This window comes from Pectinophora gossypiella, chromosome 1, assembly GCF_024362695.1.
Source record: "Pectinophora gossypiella chromosome 1, ilPecGoss1.1, whole genome shotgun sequence".
Classification (NCBI taxonomy): domain Eukaryota; kingdom Metazoa; phylum Arthropoda; class Insecta; order Lepidoptera; family Gelechiidae; genus Pectinophora; species Pectinophora gossypiella.
The window spans coordinates 1115881-1141574 of NC_065404.1; the positions used below are offsets into that span (position 1 = coordinate 1115881).

The 25694-nt window shown below is 37.3% G+C and overlaps 1 protein-coding gene across 1 annotated transcript in view; it reads left to right on the top strand.

Annotated features, from left to right (window-relative positions):
- The window catches only part of LOC126368684 (nephrin), a 760982-nt gene that overhangs the window by 384899 nt on the left and 350389 nt on the right, over nt 1-25694 (top strand). The window contains exons 4-5 of the mRNA XM_050012828.1: nt 8893-9101; nt 19684-19797. Of these exons, the coding sequence (XP_049868785.1) occupies nt 8893-9101; nt 19684-19797 (323 nt within the window). The remainder of the gene's footprint in view (nt 1-8892; nt 9102-19683; nt 19798-25694) is intronic.

Genomic DNA, 25694 nt, shown 5'->3' on the forward strand with positions numbered 1-25694 from the left:
GTTTTCGTGAGAGGAAAAAGATACTTTTATTTAAACACGTAAAAAAGAAAGCTTTAGTTTTGAAGTTTTCGTCATTAAAAGTAGCATAACATAAATAAGCCTATGCAGTGTGTTAGTTACATCGTAACGAAAACTTTGAAGGATGATTCAGGCCATGAATCTGAGTTGATATCAAGTGGATTTTTCCGTCGAAAAAGTATGGAACAGATAGGAAAATTTCACTTGATATAACTCAGAATCAAGATCTGAATCATTCCCCTCAGTATCTGGTACGATGTCACTAACACCCTGTATACCATACACCTCTTACTCCTTTGAAATATTCGAAGGCATACATGTTATGTAGTTGTTATTCAGGAAAACTGTTTACGATAAGTAGGAACATTCTTACAAACCTTACGAACTCCTTTTACTCGAGAAAAATTGTTTAGGATAAAACGTGGCCGACGTGGAACTACAGAAAGGCGGAGGAATGAAAACATCTTTAAAGACTTTTTGGGTCACGCGCGGGTAAACTTGTAAACAATTCTAGATCCTCACATAACCTCGCAGTGCTGAGGGTGGTTACTTATTTATCTCACACAACGCGTGCTTTGGGTGAAAGTTGAGAAGCGAAAGGGGCGAATGTGGCAAATTGACAAAGGGCCAGGGTGGGTCGTCGTTTTGGCAGTGACGGCGACTAGTGAGGCGGTGGGCTCGTTCGGAATACCCGATGAGATGCCCTCGAGGGGAAATAAAAACAACACGAGTCCTGTAAAAAATATGACGGCGTGGCGTGAGTGACGAGCGGCTGGAGGTATTTTTCATTATGAAGGTCGCACCTTCGCGAGTTGCGGATCCGCTGTAGGTTATTTCTGCGGTCCTTTGCTCTCATTTATCCGGTCTTTTTTATAAACTCAACCCATACCACTCATGCATTTGTTTTTTTTTGAAAGAAAGCAAGGAAGAATTTTTTTACGTATCTATACCCCACTTTGTACCTAAAGTATTTAAATGTTTAGATTACATTTTTGATTATCATGATATTCTTTCATACCACTTTTTCCCTCGTGTGGGTTGTGAGTGCTTCATGCTTCGCTAGGCACGTTAAGTTGTTGGGGTACTAGCCCTAACGCCTTCACCCGCACTGGAGCAGCGTGGTGGAGTAAGCTCCATACCACCTCTGTTTGATTGAGGGGAGCCCTGTGCCCAGCAGTGGTACGTATATGGGTTATTTATATACATTATGATGGCCTTCGAAGCCTTGTCGTATGCTTCATTTACCTTTTCTATGTTTATCCATTATTTGAGTCATAAAGTAATTTTAGGTAATGGCTGAATCTATTTTAAGGTTCACATATCGTCCCTTGTTCATCTATCCGTAATCGATTGAAGTTCATTAACATAGGAGCATCATAAAAGTTTTCCTGATATAAAACATGTATTGTATATATAAATAAAGCCACTGAAATAGATTAATGGACAAAATTTTGTTTAGCACGCCGAACGAACGACGTGCTACTCGATTTGATGCAAAGATTACACAAGCAGATACCACGCCAAGAACGAGATGATTGAACAGAATGTTCAACACATACACATATATTATTGTTAGTCATACATATTAAACTGGGTGTTAGTGACATCGTAACATATATACTGAACCGGCGTGCATGTATGAAGCGATTGATGAATGTGGAGGAAGCAAGAGAAGTGTGTCAGGATGGAACAAATGGAATTATATAGTCTCTGCTTACCCCGGTGGGAAATAGGCGTGAGTTTATGTAACATATATACTGCGGGGAATGATTCAGACCATGTTTCTGAGTTGATATCAAGTGGATTTTCCTATCGAAAAATTCATGAAAAATTTTAGTTTTTTTTTTAACTATTTTCGGTTCCATACTTTTGCGACGGAAAATACCACTTGACATCGACTCAAAAGTTTTCGTTACGATGTCACTAACACCCTGTATTATATTATGCGCTCATACTTAAACAATGTTATCAACAAGGACAATATACATAAAAAAGCCTAACTCGAAAAGGCTCTATAAATTCCTCCCTTATAATCCCTTTTATGATTATGCACTTGTTAGCTTTTTTATTTTTCGGCTTTTGAATTTTCCAAGTGAGGTACATTAAAATCAGGGAGCATGTGGGGTCTTGTGTGATTTATGGTCGGAACAAGCAGTTAATATGGTGTGTGTGTTTATTCTAATGTTCAGAAAGCAAAGGCTCATTTATTTTGTGAGTAGCATTGAATTCACAGACAATAAAAATGGGTAGCCATTCTAAATTTTTTTTACGAATTTATAAATTAGCTTCACGGTGAAAAACAGTAATGTTACTTAAGTACGTGTAATAGAAAAGTTCCAATGTTGTAACTATTCTAATGTCAAAAAGAAAATCATAAAATCTAATTCGGACCAGACTTGAACTTGCAAAACTCTTGTCAAGCATGTTAATAATGTGTTATTTACCACCTTTAGGAACTTTAAAATGAACTAGCTACCAGGTATATGAATGTCAAATTTACCTTAAGATCTGTTTGTCTTGCTTTTTTTAAGGGTTAATTATTTCGTTTTTTGCTTCTATTAAGGGTACTCATTTAGGATGTATCTAGACGCCCACTAAATGGAACAGTTTCTAGAAATTATTATAAATTTTTAGGGTCCATGACAACACGTGTTTATTATTCTTCGGCGAAGTTTTAACAACTGTAACAATTTCGGTCGAATTCCCACTTTGACTTTCGATCACTTTTTTCATCTTTGATTTGGCTATTTCTATTTTTTCAGCAATGGATCATTCCTTAGGGATAGGTATGAAGTAAAATAATATAATTATAAAGAATAGTAAATAAAAATAAAAAAATATTGAAATAGGTACAAAATGCGTCATGTCTCCTAACCGTAAATAATCGCCGAACATACAAAGGGGTGTTTCTAGTAGCCAATGAGACACTCTATTTTGGGCCATCCTTTAATCGACGCATTTGTAATAATAACTCCATTGATTGTAATTCCCGTCTGCCAAAAATCAAAACCTAAGTCATTCTTTTACAATAAAGTAAAAATCTTTCAAAGTATTTCTTATATTAAAATCTTTATAACTTGTTGCAAAATTTTAATCTTAGTCGGAAACACTCAAAAATTACTGCTTTTCTCAGTAGAAATTATAGTAGCCCCTCTTTGTTGGCGATAAAAGAAATAATATCCCGAAATCGTTTTTTATTACACTCATTTTGTCTAAAAGGCTTTACAGAGTAAAGTGGGTGTTAGAGTTATTAAAATTAAAGCCAAGTTCATCATTTTTTCTGCTGAAAAGCTTTTTCTTTTAGAAAACGGTTGTATTAAGTCATATTGATTTAATAAGATTATTTCTTTCTAGATTTTTTTAATATCCTTCGATCTTTCAATGTCTGATATAATAAGCGTTTGATTTTGATTAATTATAGAAGATCAAATAGTCTAACTATAACATTCAATATACATGCATAATCCCTACCACACCTAGTTTCCACAACAACATCAACAACAACAACAACAACAACACAAAAAGAACAGTAAAACACAACAACATCGACACAAACAGCCTATATACGTCCCACTGCACACGGCACAGGCCTCCCCTCAATCAACCGGAGGGGGTATGGAGCATACTCCACCACGCTGCTCTACTGCGGCTTGGTGGAGGGCAACAACAACATATTATTATTTTATTGTTGTTTAAACAAAATACTCTTAACTAGATACATGGCAAATGGCGACCTTATCGCTTAAAATGATTTCTTCCAGACAACCATAAAGCGAAGAAATACGCAAAAATAAAAGATCGAAATAAACACACAAAAATTACTTATCGATATAAAATTTTCAGCAGCGTGGCATCCAGTGATAAACAAAAATAGAACAAAGTGTCGCGACTTATCGTCGGACTTATCTTTGGACATTATGAGCGTTGTGTGTCGGCATTCGGAAAAAAATAGTAGCGAAGTGAGGGTAGTTACACTTTCACCTTCGCAATGACAAGGCGTCGCGTCGCCATTCATCCTGTGACCACGGTCGGTGCGACGCGGCCGTAACATCGGAAAAATCAAATTAATAAGGTAATTGTTCCTTCCTTATTAAACGGTAATTCACGTGTCAATAAGATCAAGTAGTTATTGGTTATGTGAATATTTAAAAGTGACTTTTATATTCATAATTTATTAGCGTCAAAATAGCGGAACCAACAGGGGTTGCTTAATGTTGTAATTCCTTTTTTTTTATAAAATATGCTCGCGTTTGATCACAAATCTCACCTGATGGTAGGTGACGATGTTGTGGGATGTCATGGTCTAGGGTGGATCACGCTTACCTAGCAAACGCTTATTCACTCTAGCCTTGAAGACTAACAGATTATAACGAGTTGGAAAAACAGACGAAATTTGACGAAATTCTTGTTACGTATAGTTAAAGAATAAGGAATAATGCTGTATAGTACTGATCAAGTGTTATTTGGTACCTAAACTAAAAATCTAGTACTTTTCTCATTTAAAAAAAAATATACAGGTTATATTGTGGTCTCGCCATCTTGGCGCTAATCATAATCTGGCAATTTAACAAAACACATGTTTTTTAAGTTTTTTTTTTTGGGTGAATAAAAATAGAATATCTTCTAACATACGCAACGTGTTACAATTATCAATTTAGTCGATAAGTTTTGTCGAAATCGATAAGTTTGTCATTTTAACATGCGTGAAACGCTCGATTAGATTACTGTCAAGATAAACGTTTATCACTTAAATAAAAACATTTTCTTTTTATCAACATACATATTTTTCGTTTTGAGTCCTTTTTCAAATCCACGGCAATTGAAGCTAAAAAATAATCTATAAGTTGATTTTTCCTCATTAAAAGACAAAAAGTCACAGAACGAACATATTACGTAGGTAGATGTGTTAAAAGTGTACAGAATCTGATGAAAATATGGAGCGACGTTAGCGTTCATGGACTATATATCACGTTATGGTATTTTGACAGAACGACATGACTTTTGGTTCGCTATGTAAGCACGAATTGACAAAACGACAGACACCGTCAAAGTCGATAAAATGACCGTGATAAGATTTTATCGCGTCGCGCATGATAGCCCGTCTTTTTCACTACACAGGCTTTTATTATCGTGAATGAAAAGCGCTGTGTAGTGTGGTACCATCAATGCACATCTCGTACGTGACAGTATAGCGATAACGTGTGAAATATCTGTTGTGTATAGGGTTGTTTGCAGAATAAAGTTTGGAAGGGACTCTGATGTACCACGTGTTTGTCATTTGTCGCACGCCAAGTTTCGTATAAATTCATAACTAGGTTCTCTATTTTTACTTATAAAATTTGATGTAATAATTTACCATGGCATACTGTTACTTGTCCTATTATTAGTTATGCATAGTATTAATAATTTGTCATAACTTTTTAAGCATAATTTTGAAACTCATAACTACTATTAAGCATAACAATTGATGTTAGATATAAGAATCGATCGACCAAATATCAACATGACTATGCTAATAAACGCCACAATACTACACACATCACACCACACATCATTATTTTACATCTTCTTCTATCGTGTGGGTTGTAAGGTGGATTACCAACCTCAGCAACCCTAGTGTCAGGGTTTATTGAGCCGCCGAAAGTCCCTGACGTGGCTCGTGTAACGATTACTCACATCAGTAAGTAGTAAGTGGGACCAACGGCTTAACGTGCCCAGAGCACATATCACCTTACTTTCGGACAATCAGGTGATCAGCCTGTAGTGTCCAAACTAGGGGCCACAAGGTGATTTTTGGGATATATCCCCACCGGGACCCTGAATTTAAAGCGACCGAAGCCGCGGGCAAAAGCTAGTAAACTATACTTATATTTTGTTAAAATGTTGTGTACACCTGCTTTGAAGGAAACGAAAATATTCAGTGTAAAAGAATACAACGTAAAATAGAATTTGTGAAAAGGCCAGCCATATTTTATGACAGTCGCACAACTGTCCTAGATGAAAACTTTTGAACGGTAAGCGATAACAGGAATATTCCGCGCGTTGCGGTTTGTGGTGGGCAAAGATTAGTGATGTGATGGCACAAGGTGAATACTCGATGTATTTTTGTTTGTACGGTCACGAGCACTAATATGTATACACTTTGAAACCATGTCACATTAACTTTTTTGACAAATTAAACCGTAAGTCTCATTAAATGTCAAATATGATAGTGCGATAGGGTTCTAAAGTAGGTACATAATATTGCTCATGACTGTACCCACACAACGCGCACGCGGCGGCTGAGGTGAAGGCGGGAGGGTCCGGCTTAGCAGTGAGAGCAGCCACCACCATTACCGTGTTGCTATGCACATCGGCCAGTAGGCATAAGTTTTATAGGTACAATTGTAACTATGTAGTTATCATATCACTTGCTTGCGCTCTGCGATACGTAGCCGAGACACAAACTGCATAAAATGTTTGTTTACCTATTGCTTACCCACAAGTTTTTGTTACCTACTTATCTATGTATAATGTAAGACGGACATCGTAGATACCTAGCATCGACATAAACCATGGTTTAACGATGCTAGTTAGCATAATCACTGTGTGTACTAAATTTTTGAAATAAATAAAAAAAAAAATGGTGTGAACGTCAGGACCGCCTATATAGTATCACAAATCTTAATCTTCTTCTATCGTGTGGGTCTGTGAGGTGGATTACCAACCTCATCAACCCTGGCGTCAGGGTTACTATTGAGCCGCCGAAGTCTCCTGACATGGCTCATGTAACGATTCCTAACTTACATCAGTAAGTAGTAACCGGGACCAACGTGCAATCAGGTGATCAGCCTATAATGTCCTCACCAATCTAGGGATCACAAAGTGATTTTTGTGATATGTCCCCACCGGGATTTGAACCCGGGTCCTCCGGATCGTAAGGTCAATGCTCAAACGACTAGACCACGGAGGCCGTTAAAAAAACAAAATTATCCCGGCAGTCCAGACGTCAGGATGGCGTGTTTACTAGTATAAGAATTGCCATTTAAGGCGCAAAGCTTTTAAATATACGTATATTCCACCTCCTAATTTTATTTCGTCATGTCTGTCTCTCTGTCCGTCGGTATGTCAGAGTCACTTTTTTCGAAACTATAAGAGCTATACTATTATATACTAAACTAAACTTGGTAAGTAGATGTATTCTATGAACCTCATTAATATTTTCACACAAAAATAGAAAAAAAAACAATAAATTTTAGGGTTGCCCATAGTGGAACTCAACTAAATTTTTCAGTACCTATTTTACCACTTAAGTTTTTATGTAGAGTCTAAAGTTTATCATAATCGTAAATACCAAGCGTACTAGCTGTAGCTATTTTAGAGAAGACTCGACTAACGTTGTGACGTCACTACCAGGGATGCGACTGACAAATATTTTTAGATTGAACTCCGACATTCTCTGCTTTTAGACTTACAGTATTCTAAGAGTTCAACTTTTATTTTGTTTATGGCTTTTATGTAAAGTCCTTTCAGAGTTATTTTAGGGAAATGTAGCGCAAACTTTAGCAGTGGCAAAGATTCGTTTAATGCAAGGATTTTGCTAAATTCAACTCCCAAGGGGATAAAAAGCGGTGACAATATTTGTATGTTTGTTTGTTACGTACGCCGTAATTTTCATATAATTAGTTAAAATACCCATACCTATTGTTTAAATACATACATAATATATAAACTCACGCCTATTTCCCACCGGGGTAAGCGGTATATAAAGCGTAGGGCTGGCAGAGGAAGACCTAGTAGGACTTACATTTACTAAATAGGAGATTTCCTTAGAAAAGGTTTAGTACGATCTACTCTGAACCGGCGTGCGTGTATGAAGTGAAGGAAGCAAGAGAAGTGTGTCAGGATGGAAGCAAATGGAATTCTATAGTCTCTGCTTACCCTGAGAGGAGGTGTAAGATTGGATGTATTTTTTTTTTTATTTATCGACTCCAAACTCATTTAATACACTATCCATGCGAAGTCGCTAAGGGTGGGCGCTAGTATTTTATATATTTTGTGTCTAGTTCTCTCGTGTAGGTCGTGAAGTCAATGGCGGATCCCATCAACCATATCAGATGTGACTTATGGAATGACTACATTATACACAAATTGATTTTGATACTTAAAAAATATAATAACGGGTTCTTAACGGGTGCTTACGAAAGAGGGTAGACAGATATGTCTGCCCGTAGAAAATTATGGATCTACCTACTCCACTCCAATCTCATCAGTCATCCCGTGATCATTGCACCTGCAACATTGTCGAAATATTGGGAGTCTAATATCCCTGATTTAAACGCGGTAAGAACCCGTTATTACGTATTTTAATTATGATAATAACCGCGTAAACCTAAAACAATGTATAAATTGATTTTGTTTTATTTTCTTTTTTTGTTAATGATTTTTGTCCTTGGTATGCTTTTTTTTGTGTATTGATTTTCGTGTGGTTTCTGTCCTGTGTTGAATGTAATGTACCTGTCTGTCTGTGTCTGTGGTGTCCGGAAGTAATAAATGTTTCTTCTTTCTTAAATTGTGAGAGCCTTCAGCGCTCCCCATTTGTCCGGCCAAGTAGTTAATGCCATCTGCGGCAAATCTGCAATAAGTCACGTCAAAAAAAAGCAAACTTGAGTCACCTGATTGTCCCAAAAAGTATGATGATTCCGTGCTTAGGCACCTCAAGCCGTTGGTCCCAGCTACCAGCCGTAAAAACAATTGGACCAACCAGCATTGGACCAGCGTGGGGAATATGCTCCCTCCTCCAGTTAATCCGGGAGGCCTGTGCCCAGCAGTGGGATATATTTAAGCTGTTTATGTTACGTTATGTATTTTGTTAACTTCGCTTTTTTGTTACAGTTTTGACGTGCGCGGCAAGCACCTGTCGGAGGCGCGGCACTGGTCGGCGCCTGAGGTGTTCGGCCCGCGCGCCCACTTCCAGTTCAGCCCGCCGCCCGCTGCGCTGGTCGTCAGGGACGTCAAAAGACGCGACGAGGGCGTCTACCGCTGCAGGGTCGACTTCAGGAACACGCAGACCACCAGCTTCAGATACAACCTTACCGTAGTTGGTAAGTTTCTTTTGAACATTGAATTCGCTTAAAACTACTGCAGCTCACAAGCTTTATAGCCAAGGAAAAATAGCTACATAAAATACTTCGACACAGGGCCTTAGGCGTTCTTAAAAAAATATTGTTATTCAATTCAGTAATTTGGCTGCCCTTAATCCCATGCATTCATATCTTCTAAATGTCACCATCTCAAACAAAAAAATAGACTACCTATGTAAACTAGGGTAAAGAATTAGTTGCGAATGAATTTTGCCTACAACTAAAACTGGTCGGGTTTTACATTTCTCTACACAAAATTATCGTGTTTTGGCTTCTTACTCGTCATATCCCTGGTGTTATTCCCTTTACACAGGGTGTACTTACCTAACCTGAGGATTTGAGAGGTCCAATTTTTTAAAGAAGATTCAGCCTGATACAAATTAGGTCACATAAGTTGAAACGCATTTCTCGGGAAAGCGTGTTTCCTCACGATGTATTCCTTCATCGCTCAGCACGTGAATCAATTATGATTCAAACGTTAATTTAAATTATAAGTTTCTTTTTATCTTATTATTGTTATTTTTAAGGCTTGTCCTCTACAACCTGCAGTCATTTTACGTAACAAAATGAGGATTTAAACTATAACTACCTACTGAATAAAGAAAGGTATTTTTGAATTTGAACTTTGTAATTGACTTTTCGTGTTGTGTTTCTGCGCATTAATAGAACTTATCAAAAAGTAAAAATTCAACTCCAAAACGGTATTTTGATAATTTCAAACAATAGTACCATGTTATCCATCAATGCTCTCAAATATACCATCAGAATAGACAAATGGGTGTAGTTTAGTGGTACACTCTAGACATTATACATCGATTAGTGTGGTGCAGCTCAGCGCGTCGACAGCCACTAAGACGGGCGAAGCTAAGATGGATTCCCTCCATCCATTTTGATATCAACCTGCTTTCAAAAGCTCCATAGCTGATAAATTGTGTCTTTAAGATCACTTACCCCGCTATAATAACACAGATTTCAAATCGGACTGCATTGAATATTGTATTTTATATCTAACGTAAAAAATTAAACTTAAACACATATAATAAAAAATCTTCTTATCGTGTGTAAGTGCAGGTACAAATCTCATCCCGGTGGGAACATATCACAAAAATTACTTTGTGATCCCTAGTTTGGTCAGTACATTACTCCGATGATTGTCCGAGAGTGAGATGATCCGTGCTTCAGAAGGCTGTTGGTCCCGGTTACTATTTAAGTACTGATCTAGGTATGTAGTCGTTACATGAGCCATGGAGCTTCGGCAGCTCAATAATAACACTGACACCAGAGTTAGTAAGGTTGGTAATTCATCTCATAACCTACACGATATGAAAAAACCAATCTCATCAATCCTGGTGTCAGGGTTATTATTGAAGAAGTAAATAAATAAAATATAATAACTGTTCGAAGAGACTTCTTCCTAAGAAATAGCCCTATCCAAATGCCCATAATGTTGGCCGCATTTTATCATGATTTGATTTTTAATAAGGTTCAAACACTTATATAACTAAACCTAATAGCAACCTTTCGATTCCTCGTCGTGCTTCTAATAGTCTTCATGATTTTAAAAAACCGTAGTTTAACAACACTGTAGATATTCATGTCATTTCTGTTGATAAGGCAAAATATGCTGAGCCGTGGACCTAAATATTGAAATGCTTTTATTGCTCGCATGAATAAAATAATTTACTAAAAAAGAACTACTAATTGGCGAGAAAAAGAGTTTTCCTCGAGTGAAATAGGTATTTCACTAATGAGGCCATTTATTTATTCGGCCGCTAGCTATAAAATGACTCATTAACAAACCTTCAGACCAAAAAATGTTTGCCAAGGAATCTTTAGACTTTTTCCACCGTAAAGCGTGTCTTTCAAATTCTACAATACAATGACATCAAAACCTCTGTTGCTTAAACTTCACCGTCAAAACATCGCCAAATTTTTTGCCATCAAGCTAAAAACAAACTCATCTAAAATTACAAATTTAAAATTTACAAAGTTCACCCATTTGAATCGGGCTTTAACCTATAAAATTCATCAGCAAACTCTCAAACTTTATTCCTAACTTTCGTATATTTTATATTGAGATTCTTAAGATCTATTTTGCAAACTCGGCCCGCCGGCAAATTCATTAATCAAATTCCCTTATCAAGAAACCAAATATTGGTGGTTCTGGAGCTCATACGTATTCATAAAGCAGAGGTACCTCCTTAATTGTTTGGTTTCGAGCCGTTTCGGAATTTACGTTAGTGGTGCAGTATTGTTCGTTGGACAGATATACGAGGTCTGTAACAAGCCTGTACTTGTACCTGCGCTTAAGGAAGCACCGGCTAAGTTATAGTGCAGACTTAGTGCTGCGAGTCTGGAGTTTATTGCTCTCAGAGACTCTGACTCTCTTTATCTGAATCACTTGATTGTGCTGTAAATTTGCTCATGTGTGAATTTATTGTATTCCGATTATTGAACCCGCAAACTCGAGTAGGGTTTCTGTACTGAGGGTGTCGGACTAGGATTCAGTCACCGTAACTGTATGAGACCCGTCCGTTCCAACAGGTGTATTATATTTCAAATATCCTTAAAAAGATTACCAATTAGTTATAACTTCAAATTCCATGGGGTTTTAAAATAAAATAAAAAAGGTTTGTCGAAAAACGAAATAGGTTGAAACAATGTTGTACCAAGCGGTATCCCGGTGAGGCAAATCACAAAAAATATCTTTGTGATCCCTAGTTTGGTTAGGACATTGCAGGCTGATCACCTGATTGTCCAGAAGTAGGATGATCCGTGCTTCGGAAGGCACTTTAAGCCTCGGTTACTACTTGCTGATGTAAGTACGTAGTCGTTACTTGAGTCACGTCAGGGGCCTTTGGCGGCTCAATAATAATCCTGACACTAGGGTTGATAACGTTGGTCATCCACCTTTCATCACACGATAAGAAGAAGATCAGGCGGTACTTTCCAAAATCGTACTTAAAACTCGAATTCCGGCTGAATCCCGCATATTGCGAGAAAGTCACCATAAAACAAAAATATCAAGACGCTTCGAATGAGATATGTCTGGAAACTGTTGGTGTGGGACGTTTTGACTCATCGTTCTTTAATACAATAATTCTACATAAAGTAAATATCTAACGATCATAATATTTTCTGTTATTTATTTATTGTAGTATTTTATTTTTTGTATTTCGAATGTCACCCCTACTATACCCAAATGTTGGCGATACTGATTATTTCTGGCAGCGTGATCGATCGCTCCTCTAATTGGTGCGCTCAATCAATGTAGCCAACCTTGCGAACCGTCTCTTTTGAGACGCTCCATATTCATTACTGTTAATTAATGCTGTTATTAGTTCAGTAGGCGTGGATTGGTTAACAACGCGTCTTATGCCTACTTCCGATGAGATTTTACTATCGTATAAATTTATTCACGCTGTGTGCCTTTCAAGAGAGAGAGTTACGGAACAATTAGGTGCTGATTTATACGTTTCATGCTTAACTTAATATTATATAACAAAAGAAAAATTCGTGATACGAGGAATCGTTATTGAATGACGACAAATTCAATTATTCCGTTCCTTTCTGTTTCGATTGAACATCAATCAAAAAATTCGTCTGTGTCGTACAAAAATCTATATTTGGGAATGAATAAATCATCATATCATCCTATTTTGTAAATATTGTCAACAAATCTTTTTCCAGAATTCCTATTACACCTAATAAAGTTACAACTTATTTTCGCACTGTAGAATATTAGAACTGGATCGTGTTCTAGGTTTAAGATAAATTATGAAACTCTGATTACTAAATGAAGACAGGTCTAAAACTAACGAAAAACATTTTCTTTTTCTATTTAACTTATTTATGATTTTTAATCGAGAAAAACGTAATACTAAATCCGACATTTTATCACGTTTTTCTATGACGTTACAGTGTGCTTTTTCATATAATTTCCGTACTGATTTCGTGTTTTGAGTAAAAAGTTCCGGCCAAGTAGTTAATGCCATCTGCGGCAAATCTACAATAAGTCACGTCTAAAAAGAAGAGTAAAAAGTAACTGATTTGACTAGTTCGAACTAGCCTACTACTATTGCGGGGTGGAAGGCAAGCACTTCCCTATTTTTCCCTAAAAAAGTAGCATGGATAATTCTACACCTATAATGGCCCCGATTCCTGCAGACACCGCCTAATTTTATTTTAAGTTATATCCGTCATTTTCATATCCGTCGAAAAGGAAAGGGACGGATGATTCACGGGTCTTAATTTTAGGAAGAATGAGTAAATGAATGAATAACCCGGGCGAATCAAAAAGATACGTCACTGGTATGCAATCCGTTTGACGTGCTGTCTACTTAACTGTGTCAGGTTATTGACTGATGTAAAATTTTTAGACGGTTGGTCTAGATTTGTGCTTAAAATTGACGTGTGTTCCATAAATTTTATGCTTGTCGATTACCCGTCTCTTTCCTTTTCGGTGGATAAGAAAATGACAGATATAACTTAAAATAAAATGAGATGGTATTTACAGGAATTCGCACCAATAGCGTGCCCTTTAAATTAGTAATGAGAATATTAGAAAACTGTAGTTTGTAATTCTGTATTTCTAAAATATGGACTCATTACGTGTATTTTTATTATAACACGACTTTTTTCAGAGATGGATCCTCTTGTTACGTTAGCAGGTTTTCTCTCATTAATATTAATACCTACCTTATTATACATATTTTCAGATAAGTTATACATTAAATTAAATTTTATCAAAAGATCTACAGAGAGCTGCGTAGTAAATGCTTTTCTTTTTACGACCGTGTTATTCAGGAAAACATAATTTACCTGTATTCAAAATTTTAATTATATTTTTCTTTTCCTGTAAAAACAGCCATTTTAATGAGAAAATTAAACGCTTTAGCATTTTTAATGAAACCAGTATCTCTTTCGGAGTGCTCAGATTTCATTTTAATATTTTCTCGTTACAATCAAATATAATAATTTGAGAAATATTTATATTATCATAAGAAAATAATTTCCAGCTAATGTTTTTAACATGACTAAATTAATATGATTTGCGATTTACAATGTTGAAAGAACATTCTTGTAGCAAAAATAAGACATCGCATGAAAAAAACAAAGTGACACAGTGGACTTTATCTTTTTGCGAAGGTGACAGGATACAGATTAGGGTTGATAAGCTTTTTCCTGACGTAACATTGTTGATTTGTTTCGAATGGAATTCATTACTTTTTCAGGCAAATCTGTAAAAAAAAAACACATAACGTTCTTAAAATCTTTATGTCACAAGATGATCACTATAACTATATTTATATTTGCAAAATAAAACGAAGGTTTGAAAGGGACTTTGAAATATGAAGTAACGGCTGGTTTATTGGTTGAGCGTGCTCGCGATCCGGAGGTTCCGGGTTCGAATCCCGGTGGGTACATATCACAAAAATCACTTTGTGATCCCGAGTTTGGTTAGGACATTACAGGCAGATCACCTGATTTTCCGGAAGTAAGATGATCCGTGCTTCGGAAGGCACGTTAAGCCGTTGGTCCCGGTTACTACTTCCTGATTTAAGTATGCAGTCTAACGACTATCTCATGTAACCATGAGCCATGTCAGGGGCCTTTGGGCGGCTCAGTAATAACCCTGACACCAGGGTTGATGAGGTTGGTATTCCACCCCGCAACCCACACGTTAAAAAGAAGAATGTCAAGCAAACTAAAAATAACAAAAAATATAATATATTTTTATCAATAAGTACCAGGGTAGAATAAACACAGACGACCTTACGATACAAATGTCATGGAAATGCTAATCGCTTCCATTGCTGCCACTTCATAAGGTGATGATGAAAGGTCAGCACAAAATTAAATGCTTTAATGTTTCTGAAAGGAAAACTATTAGTATTATTTTAATTTACACGCGAACACAATCACAATTAGTAATGAACCTACCGTTCCCGAGAATGTTTCCACCAAACTTTACACAGAGCATTGTTACCTAACTTTTAGACAAATAAGACCAGAGTACAACAAAGGACAGTTTGAAAAAAAAAAGCAGTCAGTCCAGCATAAGATTAATATTGCATAAGATTCCCATTGACATTCAGAATTTGCATTTCAACTGTTTTAAGACAGTAGTTAAACAAAAACTTTACAAAAAAGGTTATTATAAAGTTAGTGATTATTTAGAAGATATGAATGCATGGGATTAACTGTCTGAGAACTGATATTAGGCAGCTAAATTACTCAATTGTATACCAATATTTTATGTTTTATGTTTATTTTTATTTTTTTTTGAAGAACGTCTAGGGCCCTGTGCCGAGGTTTTTCTTGCAGCTTCTTTTCCCCGGCTATACAGGTTGTGAGAAGCTGCAGTAGTTTTAGGCGGATGAGACGTTCGTTATGTAAAATTGACGATTCAGAGTGTAACTATGTTACCTACTGAATAAAGATATTTTTGAATTTGAATTTGAATACGAAGCAAACATACACTGATGCACCAACCAGCCTCTTTGGTCTAGTGGTTGAGCGTTGAGCTCACGATCCGAAGGCCCCGCGTTCGAATCTCGGTGGGGACACATCACAAAAAATCACTTTGTGATCCCTAGTTTGCTTAGGACATTACAGGCTGATCACGTGATTGTCCGAAAGTAAGACGATCCGTGCTTCGGAAGGCAGGTGAAGCTGTTGGTCCCGGTTATTACTTAGTGATGTAAGTATGTTGGCGGCTATATAATAACCCTGACAGATTGATGAATTTGGTATTCCACCACACAACCCACACGATAGAAGAATGAACCAAAAGTCGTTAGAAAGCAACTTCTTGCTACCAATATTTCTTAAGACTTTCCCATGACAAACTCATGCTTATTTTCCACAAGAGTAAGCAGAGATTATGGTATTTCATTTGCTTCGATCTTGATTCACTTCTCTTGCTTCCTCCACATTCATCTATTGTTTTATACACGCGCGCCTCACGCTGGTTTAGAGTAAATCGTACTAAACCTTTTCTAAAGACATCTCCAATTTGGTCAATGTACGTTCTTCTAGATCTTTCTCAGCCCTATAAACAATCTTTGTCTCACTCATTATCCTATTGAAATAAATAAAAAATTATGCTACTTTATTTATTACAGCTCGATACCACGATAATTTATGTTTCAATTATAATTTCATTCATATTTATTTACGAATGTATTCGCCGTTTATTTCATGGTATTTTCATCAAAAAGTCCAATTATGAACATCGCTGGTCCCTGTAGGTTCGCTATAATTACGTATTGGACATGCCACACATTAATGGGACAGATATCCTTCCTCCAACAACACGACGGCTGGCAATCGTCGAAATCAGATGTCCCGGAATCGATACAATTGTTGTAATATCTCATTAGTATTTATATCGATGTTACACATTGTGAGGTTTTCCCGGTTATTATTATAATTAAAACACATAAAACTGGGTTCTTACCGCGTTGAAATCAGGGATATGAGACTCCTGATCTTCTTCTTCTATCGTGTGTTCTCATCAACCCTGGTGTCAGGGTTACTATCGAGCCGCCAAAGGCCCGTGACATGACTCGTGTAACGACTACGTACTTACATCTGTATTTTTTTTTATTCAGGTTAACAACAGCTCATTTACAATACTAATACAAATACTAGTAAGTAGTAACTGGGACCAACGGCTTAACGTGCCTTCCGAAGCACGTATCATGTTGGACAACCTGGTGATCAGCCAGTAATGTCCTAACCAAACTAGGGAACACAAAGTAAATTTTGTGATATGTCCCCACCGAGAATCGAACCCGAGACCTCCGGATCGTGAGCGCAACACTTAACCACTGGACCACAATAGGAAAGACGGATTAAAATTATCGAGTAGAATCCAGTGGTAGGTGTTATAAAAAACTTAAAACGGCTTAATGTGGTGGAAAAACAAGAGAACACAGTGGGTACTGGTTTGTCGTAGTGAGTTTGGTGCGAGTTCAGATGGGTCCGAACATTTCGACGTCAAACAGAGGGTAGTCAGAAAATTATGGATCTACCTACTCCACTTCAAGTTCATCAGTCATCCCTTGATCATGGCACTTGCAACAGTGTTGAAATATCGCGAGTGTCATATTTGTGATTTAAAAACGGTAGGAACCCGGTATTATGTGTTTTAATTACTCATAGTGATTATAAAAACAGCGAATCTTCCTTTTAAAAATCTGTTTAGTTTTATAATCATTTAAGCAAAACGGGGCGAGCGTCAGGTTTACCAGCAGCTTTGGACCGTCCATTTTCAATTTCCATTTTGTGATTCCCCTTTTCTCCCGGCCTGCGCAAGTGTATCCGATAGCATCGGTCGATTTCACGACTAGTTAAGCAAGGCTTGTTTGTCCTTCATTCGCTTCCCAGGTGCCTGGCGAGACGTGTCCTCGTTATCAACAGCGATCATCCCGACTGAATCGAGTTTTAAACTTTAAATCACTTTGAGTGCCCATCAAAGATCCCTATCTCGAGCGAGGCGTGAGAACTGATTATCACTTCTGTTTTCTTTCTATTAAGCTCGACATTTCTCCAAATTCCTTCAAGATTTGCACGACGAATTTCAAAGGGCTTACCTAACATTTTACAATAACTCGTTTAAATTAGTTTTGCCTGTACCTGTTCGATGAGCAAGCTTGAAATTGCCTTGTGATAAAACTCCTTCAATTTAATTGCTTGCGAAGTTTAGCCTAAACTATTTGCATCTGCTCTTTGTAGGATGTTTTGGATTAGCAATTTTTTCTCGGCGACGTCAACCGTCTAGCGACTGCCGAGGGTAAAGTTAGATTGGACGAGTCGTGTCGAATGTAAAACCCAATTGGGCTTTGATGCTTTAAACGGAACAGACCGGAATAGCCCGCTGTGTCGGGGCGACCTACCGCCAATGCATCCGAAATGAATGAATATAGACTCTTTTGCCTTAGCATTAAAGTTACGGGGCTCTAGGCCCTCGATGGAGGGTTTGAAAAGGCTCGATGCTAATCGAACAGAGCTGTTACCGATCACCTGCGTTGTATTGGCCTTATTAATAGCTTTGGGTTTAGCTATAGCCGTTCGGAACAGTGCATTTAGTTTTATAGAGGTACGGGATGTATTAGATTTAATATTGTTACAGACATTTGCCGCAAGGGGACGAGAATCCATTAATCTGTTACACAATAATAGCGATCCCAAATTTTAACGACCGTTTTCAATTTTATTAGTGTTGGCAGGTTTTATAGGTAAACTTGTATAGTTTGCATAGTATAATTACAGACTGTTCATTACACTAATATTGAAATACGTTATACAGGGTGTTAGTGATATCGTAACGAATACTGGGAGGATGATTCATACCATGGTTGTGAGTAGTTATCAAGTGGAAGTTTTTGCCGCAAAAGTATGAAACTGAAAATAACTTAAAATGTTTATGATTTTTCTGACAAGAAATTCCACTTCATCCCCGGTCCGCTGTAAGCGATTTTTATGAGAAATAATAAAATAAATAAAATAATGTTTATTGGCAACAAACAAGATACAATCAGCTAGAGGCTGATGCCTTCTTTTAAGCTAATAGGGCCTGTGTTAGAAGGCACCGCTCTTCCAAAGTAGGTAACAATAACATTTTATGCTTTTATTTTATTGTTCTACCATGCTTATACATTATTACTATAATTTACATACATGCAAAGGAGGGATGTGCCAGTTAGTGTGTGTGTGTGTGTCTTTGTGTGTGTGTGTGTGAGTGTGTGTGCGTGTGTGCATGTGTGCATGTGTATTGGAGTTTGGGTTTTTGAATATTTGAGTTATAGAATAATCGAATTGGATTAGCCCTACGACGTTGTCTTGGGATCGGAGGAAGCACAAGAGATAACTAGTGCAACCTCCACTAACCTATCAAAATATCTTCAATATCATTATAAGATTTTGTCTCGATCCATTTTAACACAGCCTTCTTACAATCAAATAGTGTCATTGGGTAAATTTCTAATATCTTGTTGATGGTGTTGTATAAATGAACTGAACGACTCCCGTATTGTCTTTTGGCAAAAACACTGTTAGTTCTTGCAGCCTTGGTTAGAAATAAGGATAAAATATATTTATTTAATATGTTACTACTAGTTTTGTATTTATTTAATATATTTTATTTGTATATACATGAGAACATGCAAGACACCATGTAAGACTTGGGGGGTCTTTGCCTAGCAGTGGGTTCATACAGGCTAATAATAATATGTACAAGAGTCCTGAGTTTATGTTTTCGTGTGATGTTTATTGTCAGATAGTTTACATTTTTCTTAAGAACTAACCTGAACCGTTTGTCTGTTTGAGTGTAATCTTGAGCGTATGTTTCTTTGTTTTGAGTACAATAACTGTTAAATAAAGAAATAGAAAAATAGACTGTGTAAAATGGAGTGCAGAATTAGTTGCGAACGAACTTTGCCTCCAAATTTTGGTTGGGTTTTACTGTTCTCTACACGAAAGTTATCGTGTTTACCCTCTTACTACAATGTTGTTACATTTTGATGTATGTTTCCAGTGCCTCCAGAGAAGCCAGTGGTGGTGGACCGATGGGGTCGCGTCATCAACGCTACGACCCTCGGCCCTCATGAAGAGGGAGATGACGTGCTGCTTACGTGCCGCGTTTTAGGAGGTAAGTTTAAATTCCTGACCTTACAAATAGGACCAAATATACTTTATCCTTCACCATACAAATATACTTAATTGCACCAATACAACAAAAAAAAAAACAAAAAAATGCGTAAAAGGTAAAATAGCTGCCGCGGGACATGTGCGGTTTTAAACCGTACACTATACATCTCTGTCTACTCCTCCGGGGATATAGGCGTGATGCTATGACATGTTATGATACTGTTATAGAAATCGCGAAAAATACCTCTAGTATGCGTTCCCGACGACCCGATTACTCTAGCCGTAGAGGCAGCCAATCAGCTCGCGACACCAAACACTTCAGGACCCCGATACCGACCCCGCCGGCGTGGTCGACGACTTCCCTCAATCAGCGCTTATCGCTATCGACCCACTAGGGTCGATTACTCCTTTCAAATATTATTTCTCTCAGACGACGCCCTGAGCCGAGGTTCGCGCCCAACTGGGCACCCTCAGGCCTGTTGTCTTAAAACGTTGTACCGGGTGAGAGTCTTCAGCGCTCGCCATTTGTCCGGCCAAGTAGCTAATACCACCTGCGGCAAATCTACAATAAATCACGTCAAAAAAAAAGCTCTAGTATGCAATGTTTGAAATGCCGGCAATTCATTAAGTCACGCGACAAATTTTAATAAAAACTCCGGGGAGTTTTTACAGGAACAAAGGTCGAAAATAGGCAGAAAGGTTATCCTCTGCTATTGTAGAATGAGCTTTAGTAGAACCTTATCCGTAGGGTGTTGGGATAAAAGCGTTTCTATGTCTACCCTCGCAGGCAGGCGGGAAGAATAATACACCCCTCGGGTGTTCACACATACAGATGCTATGCTGCTCCCTTGCACAGATTTCTAATTAGACGTACTAAGTGGTGTATACATTATGTTCTGGACTTTTGTTTCATATTCAATAACGTAATTGCATGATGTGTTTTATGTTTTTATGTGTGTTTTATGCCTATTTATTTTTTTAAAGAACCACTAGGGCACTGCGCCGAGGTTTTTCTTGCAGCTTCTTTTCCCCGGCTATACCGGTTGTGAGAAGCTGCAGTAGTTTTAGGCGGATGAGACGTTCGTTATGTAAAAATTCACGAATCAAAGTGTAACTATGTTACCTACTGAATAAATATATTTTTGAATTTGAATTTTATGATAGACGCCAAAATAGCTATTAAGTCTCATGTCAAACTCGTAGACCGAATGTCGAAACTTCGTTTACGATTGTGGAAATCTCGACCTTAGGTGGATGAACTATTTACTTGTAAAGCGATATGTTATTTAAGCAATTTGGTATTATATAATCTATGTACACTATTCATCATCATCAATTTAAGAGCCACGCTTTTGTCGGTGTTTTCCATTCCAGTCTATCAAAGGCCATTTCCTTGACTTCCCTATAAGACATGACGTTAACCTTTTCTACACACACACTTATGTACACTTGTGTTTGTATTATTTTTATGTACACTATTAACGAATATATTTTATGGAACACGATGTTCGTGCCTCATGCAGCAGGGTCCACATAATACCAGCATCGTGGTTCCCGCCGCGACTTTTGTTAAGTGGGCCCCTGTTATGTCCACCACCACCTTATGATCATTTCAACGAACATCCGTTTTGTTTCTTTGTATTTGTTTTGTGAAAATTTTAAATAACATTATTGTTTTGTTTTTGTGTGTGGCATCCTTTACAATACACTACAAATACACTTTATTGCACCAAAATAAAAAGAAATAATTACAAAAAGACTTAACTAAGTAAATAGCAATTGGCGGCCTTATCGCTTAAAGCGATTTCTTTCAGACAACCGAATAATGTGAGGAAAAATGTTAATTGAAGGATCCTTTGCTAACAAACAATTTCTATTCTATTCTATTCTATATGTTGGTAGACTGTTACTAGAAAGTTCATTAAATCGTCTTAAAGTGGTGTAAATAAGCAGCTGGTATATGGAGCTTAACATTTATTAAACGCAGTCAATAAAAGCTAAAGGTAACTTTTAATGACATTGCGGATTACTTTCCCGTAAAATTTTGGATAACTTTCCCAAGTTCTGACGAAGCGGTTTCTGAATCGAAAATTTTTGATTATTTCAAAGATTTTCTCGTGTTTTGCCGCGATAAAAGCAATCTCATGTTCGTGTGCTCGAGATGTACAAACAAAGTTTAGAATCTTGGAAATAAATAAAAGATCGGTGAAGCAGAGATCTGTTCCGATTCGCGAAGAGAAAATCATTCCAAGTACGTATATATACGTGGGCGCACTGGAAGTTCTTAGAAAATAAAAATCTGAAGGAACTATGAAGCCGTTAACCTTTGCACTTTTCTAGAATGTTCACCATTCACTTCTACACAACGTTGCGTTCGATCGAACTACTTTGAGAGGGAGTGAGCCCATTCTTCTTGGCGTTTTCTCGGCTTTGATGGCCATGTCCAATTCGAACGCAGTATCTATATGCTTTGTGTCTCGAAGATTATCACCGATTTTTAAAGAGGTTTTAAATTGCTGGCCAGCTACAGTGGAATTGGGGATCACATAGCAAGTACGCGCGCTACCAACATAACGAAACAAATTGGTTATCAATTTCCCTCGCACGCCAGCAACCAATATTTTTAAACAATATTTTACTGAAAACAAACGAAAATGCAAATTGATGACGTAAAAAGAAATTTCAAAAATATTGGCGTATTTCCGTTGAATAATTATAAAGGTTTAATAATTACAAATTAAATGTGCGTGCTACCACGCCGGAGGGTATGAGCATCGAAATTAAATGCCTTTAGTAGTTTTAAAAGGTATAATCTGATATCTACGAGCAATTTTAATTAAAATAAACGTATTTGAGGTTAAGTATTGCTTAACATAACATAATTCTGAGTTGATATCAGGTGGAATTTTCCGTTGCAAAATTGTTTTTTTTTAGATTATTTTCAATTCTATACTTTTTCGATGGAAAATTCAACTTGATATTGACTCAGAATAATGAGCTGAATCATCCCTCTCAGTATTCGTTACGATGTCACTAACACCCCTTACAAGTACATACAGGTTTAAAGCGTGATTTTTCGGTAGTCAAGTTTTTATTTTTAAACTTATATTTTTATCATATTGGTGTAACCATGTGGATAAGTGCAGACGCAACACTAAATATAGCGGGCAGTGGGTGTGTACAGTCATGAACAATATCATGTACCCACTTTAGGACCCTGTCTCACTATCATATTTGACATTTACTGATACTTACGGTTTAATTTGTCAAAAAAGTTAATGTGACACGGTTTCAAAGTATATACATATTAGTACTCGTGACCGTGCTGTGTACACTATGATCCTCTGCCTACCCCTTCTGGGATACAGGCGTGACGCTATGTTACTAAAGAATACCGTTAACGTCAAATTACGAAAAAAGTATATAATTTTGAGTCATGCGACAAATAATAAAAACTCATTTGAGCTTTCACTGTACCAGAACTGATAAATGTGTGTTCATTATTGAACTGCGGTTTCTTTCAAATCATTGAACATGTCAGCAGGTCATATAACTTTGTAATATCGAAATTACGAGATCGCAATCAGGACTGATTTTATCAAGTTATAGTGTTCTCGAAATCGAAGCGATGGGTCCAACGAATTTACATAATCGAGAAATTGATTGAAGCGTACTTTCCGAAAATGGCTAGGAAGGGGAAAAAATCTGGTTTTTTTTTTCAATTCTACGAACGTAGATGCTTTTTTAAAGACATCGGCTTAGTGCGAGATTTTGTTTTTCGACTTTCGAAAGGTTAGAAGCCTGTTGCTTGAGAGTGAATGGCCGATATTTTGCATTAGGGCTTTAGGACTGTGAGGACAAATGTTATTTTTTATCTGAATCCTTTTTTAAAAAGAGTAAGAGGAAGTTTCTTGAATTGGAAAAACAGATTCACGTAACGTTACAAGTTTTATTTAACATTGTATGACAGACATGTTTTTTCGGTTCATATCTGTTCTCTTTCACTACTTTTTCACCATACTCAGCTTTGTTATTATAAGCACTTGAGGAAGTTATTTTTTTTTAGCAAGAGGAAAACTTGTGCCTGTTATTTTTATTAGGCATTACACACACTGGACAGACCTCCATACTATACCAGTTAAGCCGGGATATATATGGGATTCGTCAGTGAAGTCAGGTCTGTTTTATTTTTATCGCTATTTTGTTTCTTCCCTCTCTCTTTATTTTTAAGAGCTGCGCTCTTGTCGGTGGAGTAATCGCCTTCAATACTCCATAGATAGGGCGTGTAGAACGGTGGTTGCCCCAATCGCCTTCCGTACACCGACCAATTTCTTAATCGGTGATGTTCTTGCTAGAGCCCTACCAGAATCCATTTCCTCGGCCTCCAACCAGTACTGATACCTCTGCTGCCCGACATCAGGAGTGCGCTTTTGAAGTAGCGGCGCCTACTCGCTACGTCACAAGATCGTCATAGAACCTAAGTAACATTTTATAGGTTAGCCCGTCCCAGTGAGCGTATATTACTGTGAGTGTATTAGGTACTTATTAACATTAACATTAAGTTATTTTGTACCTACTAACACCTATGCATCCAAATTCGAAATAAACATTTATTCATTCACTCATTCATAGTCTCAAGCACAGTATGATTAATAAACTATTAATTCATCATGATTGAAAAAGTCCCTTCTAATGAAACTGTTCTAAAGCACAAAACATTACAGCTCTCGCGAAGACGTCTATGGCACAAAATCCTATTTCTATGATACTGAAAAGAAAATGAAATGTTCAATATCTCGGTAGCATAACACCAAAATCCAATAAACAAGTATTTTATTAAAGTGGAAGGAAAACAAAACAAGCTGTGAGAACAGCCGGCGACTTTGGATTTGAAGTAGGGTTGTGTCTGGGGCTTATACCAAAACCAACACAATAAGCAGAATAACTCACAATCGGCTTAGTCTAGTATATAAATCCTATGTATGTAGCATACTAGGCTATGCCAAGTTGGTGCAACGTATTGCTATCCATAAATGAATGAGATCAAAACCGTCTTTATCGTAAAGGCTCATTCTCAGGGAGCCCCCTTCCAATTTAAGAGCCACGCTCTTGTCGGTGTAGCATTCTCCATGCTACTTTTTTAGGGAAAAAATGAGGCAGTGGTTTCCCTCTTGCCTTGCGCCCAGAGTAGACTATTTCAAAGCCGTACTAGGACTCCTCTCCTCCGCTTCTGTATAGTACTGACAGTTACCGCTGCCCTCTGTTAGGTTCCAGGTTTCAGTCCCTGTGTTAGGGGGCCCCGAAGATAAATAATAATACATAAATTTCTCCTACACATTAAGCGGTTATCATAACGCCTTAATTGTTTTTACGAAAAAAAGTTACAACTGATCCACTCCAATCTCATCAGTCATCCCGTGATCATGGCACTTGCAACAGTGTCGAAATATCGGGAAATAGCATAGTTCAGACAGTTCCCAATGGGATATTTATATATAGTAACATATGAATCCTTTTACTTAGTGAGTACAATGTAAAACAAAAATTCCTTTACCGATAATCAAACCCGTGATATGTCCAACCGCCATCCCTATATTAGAAAAGAGTTTATTGTATGGGAAAATAAATCAGGTCGTCGGCTCCGGTACAATAGCTCGTGACCTGCTTCGGAGCAATTATGAAAAGGTGACTGGATCGATTTGCTGCATTCGAAGTGTTTGGAAGTTCGTAGGAAAATTGAAGCTAAAGAAGTTGGAGCCAAGACAAAGGCAGAACAAATTGAACTTAAAGGTCGAAAGTACAAAAGCGTTGATTGAAACACGATTAGAAATTTCATCGGAAAAGCTGGAATTGTGGTAAAAGTGCTAAATTGGAGGTAATTTCTGAATAATGCTGTTA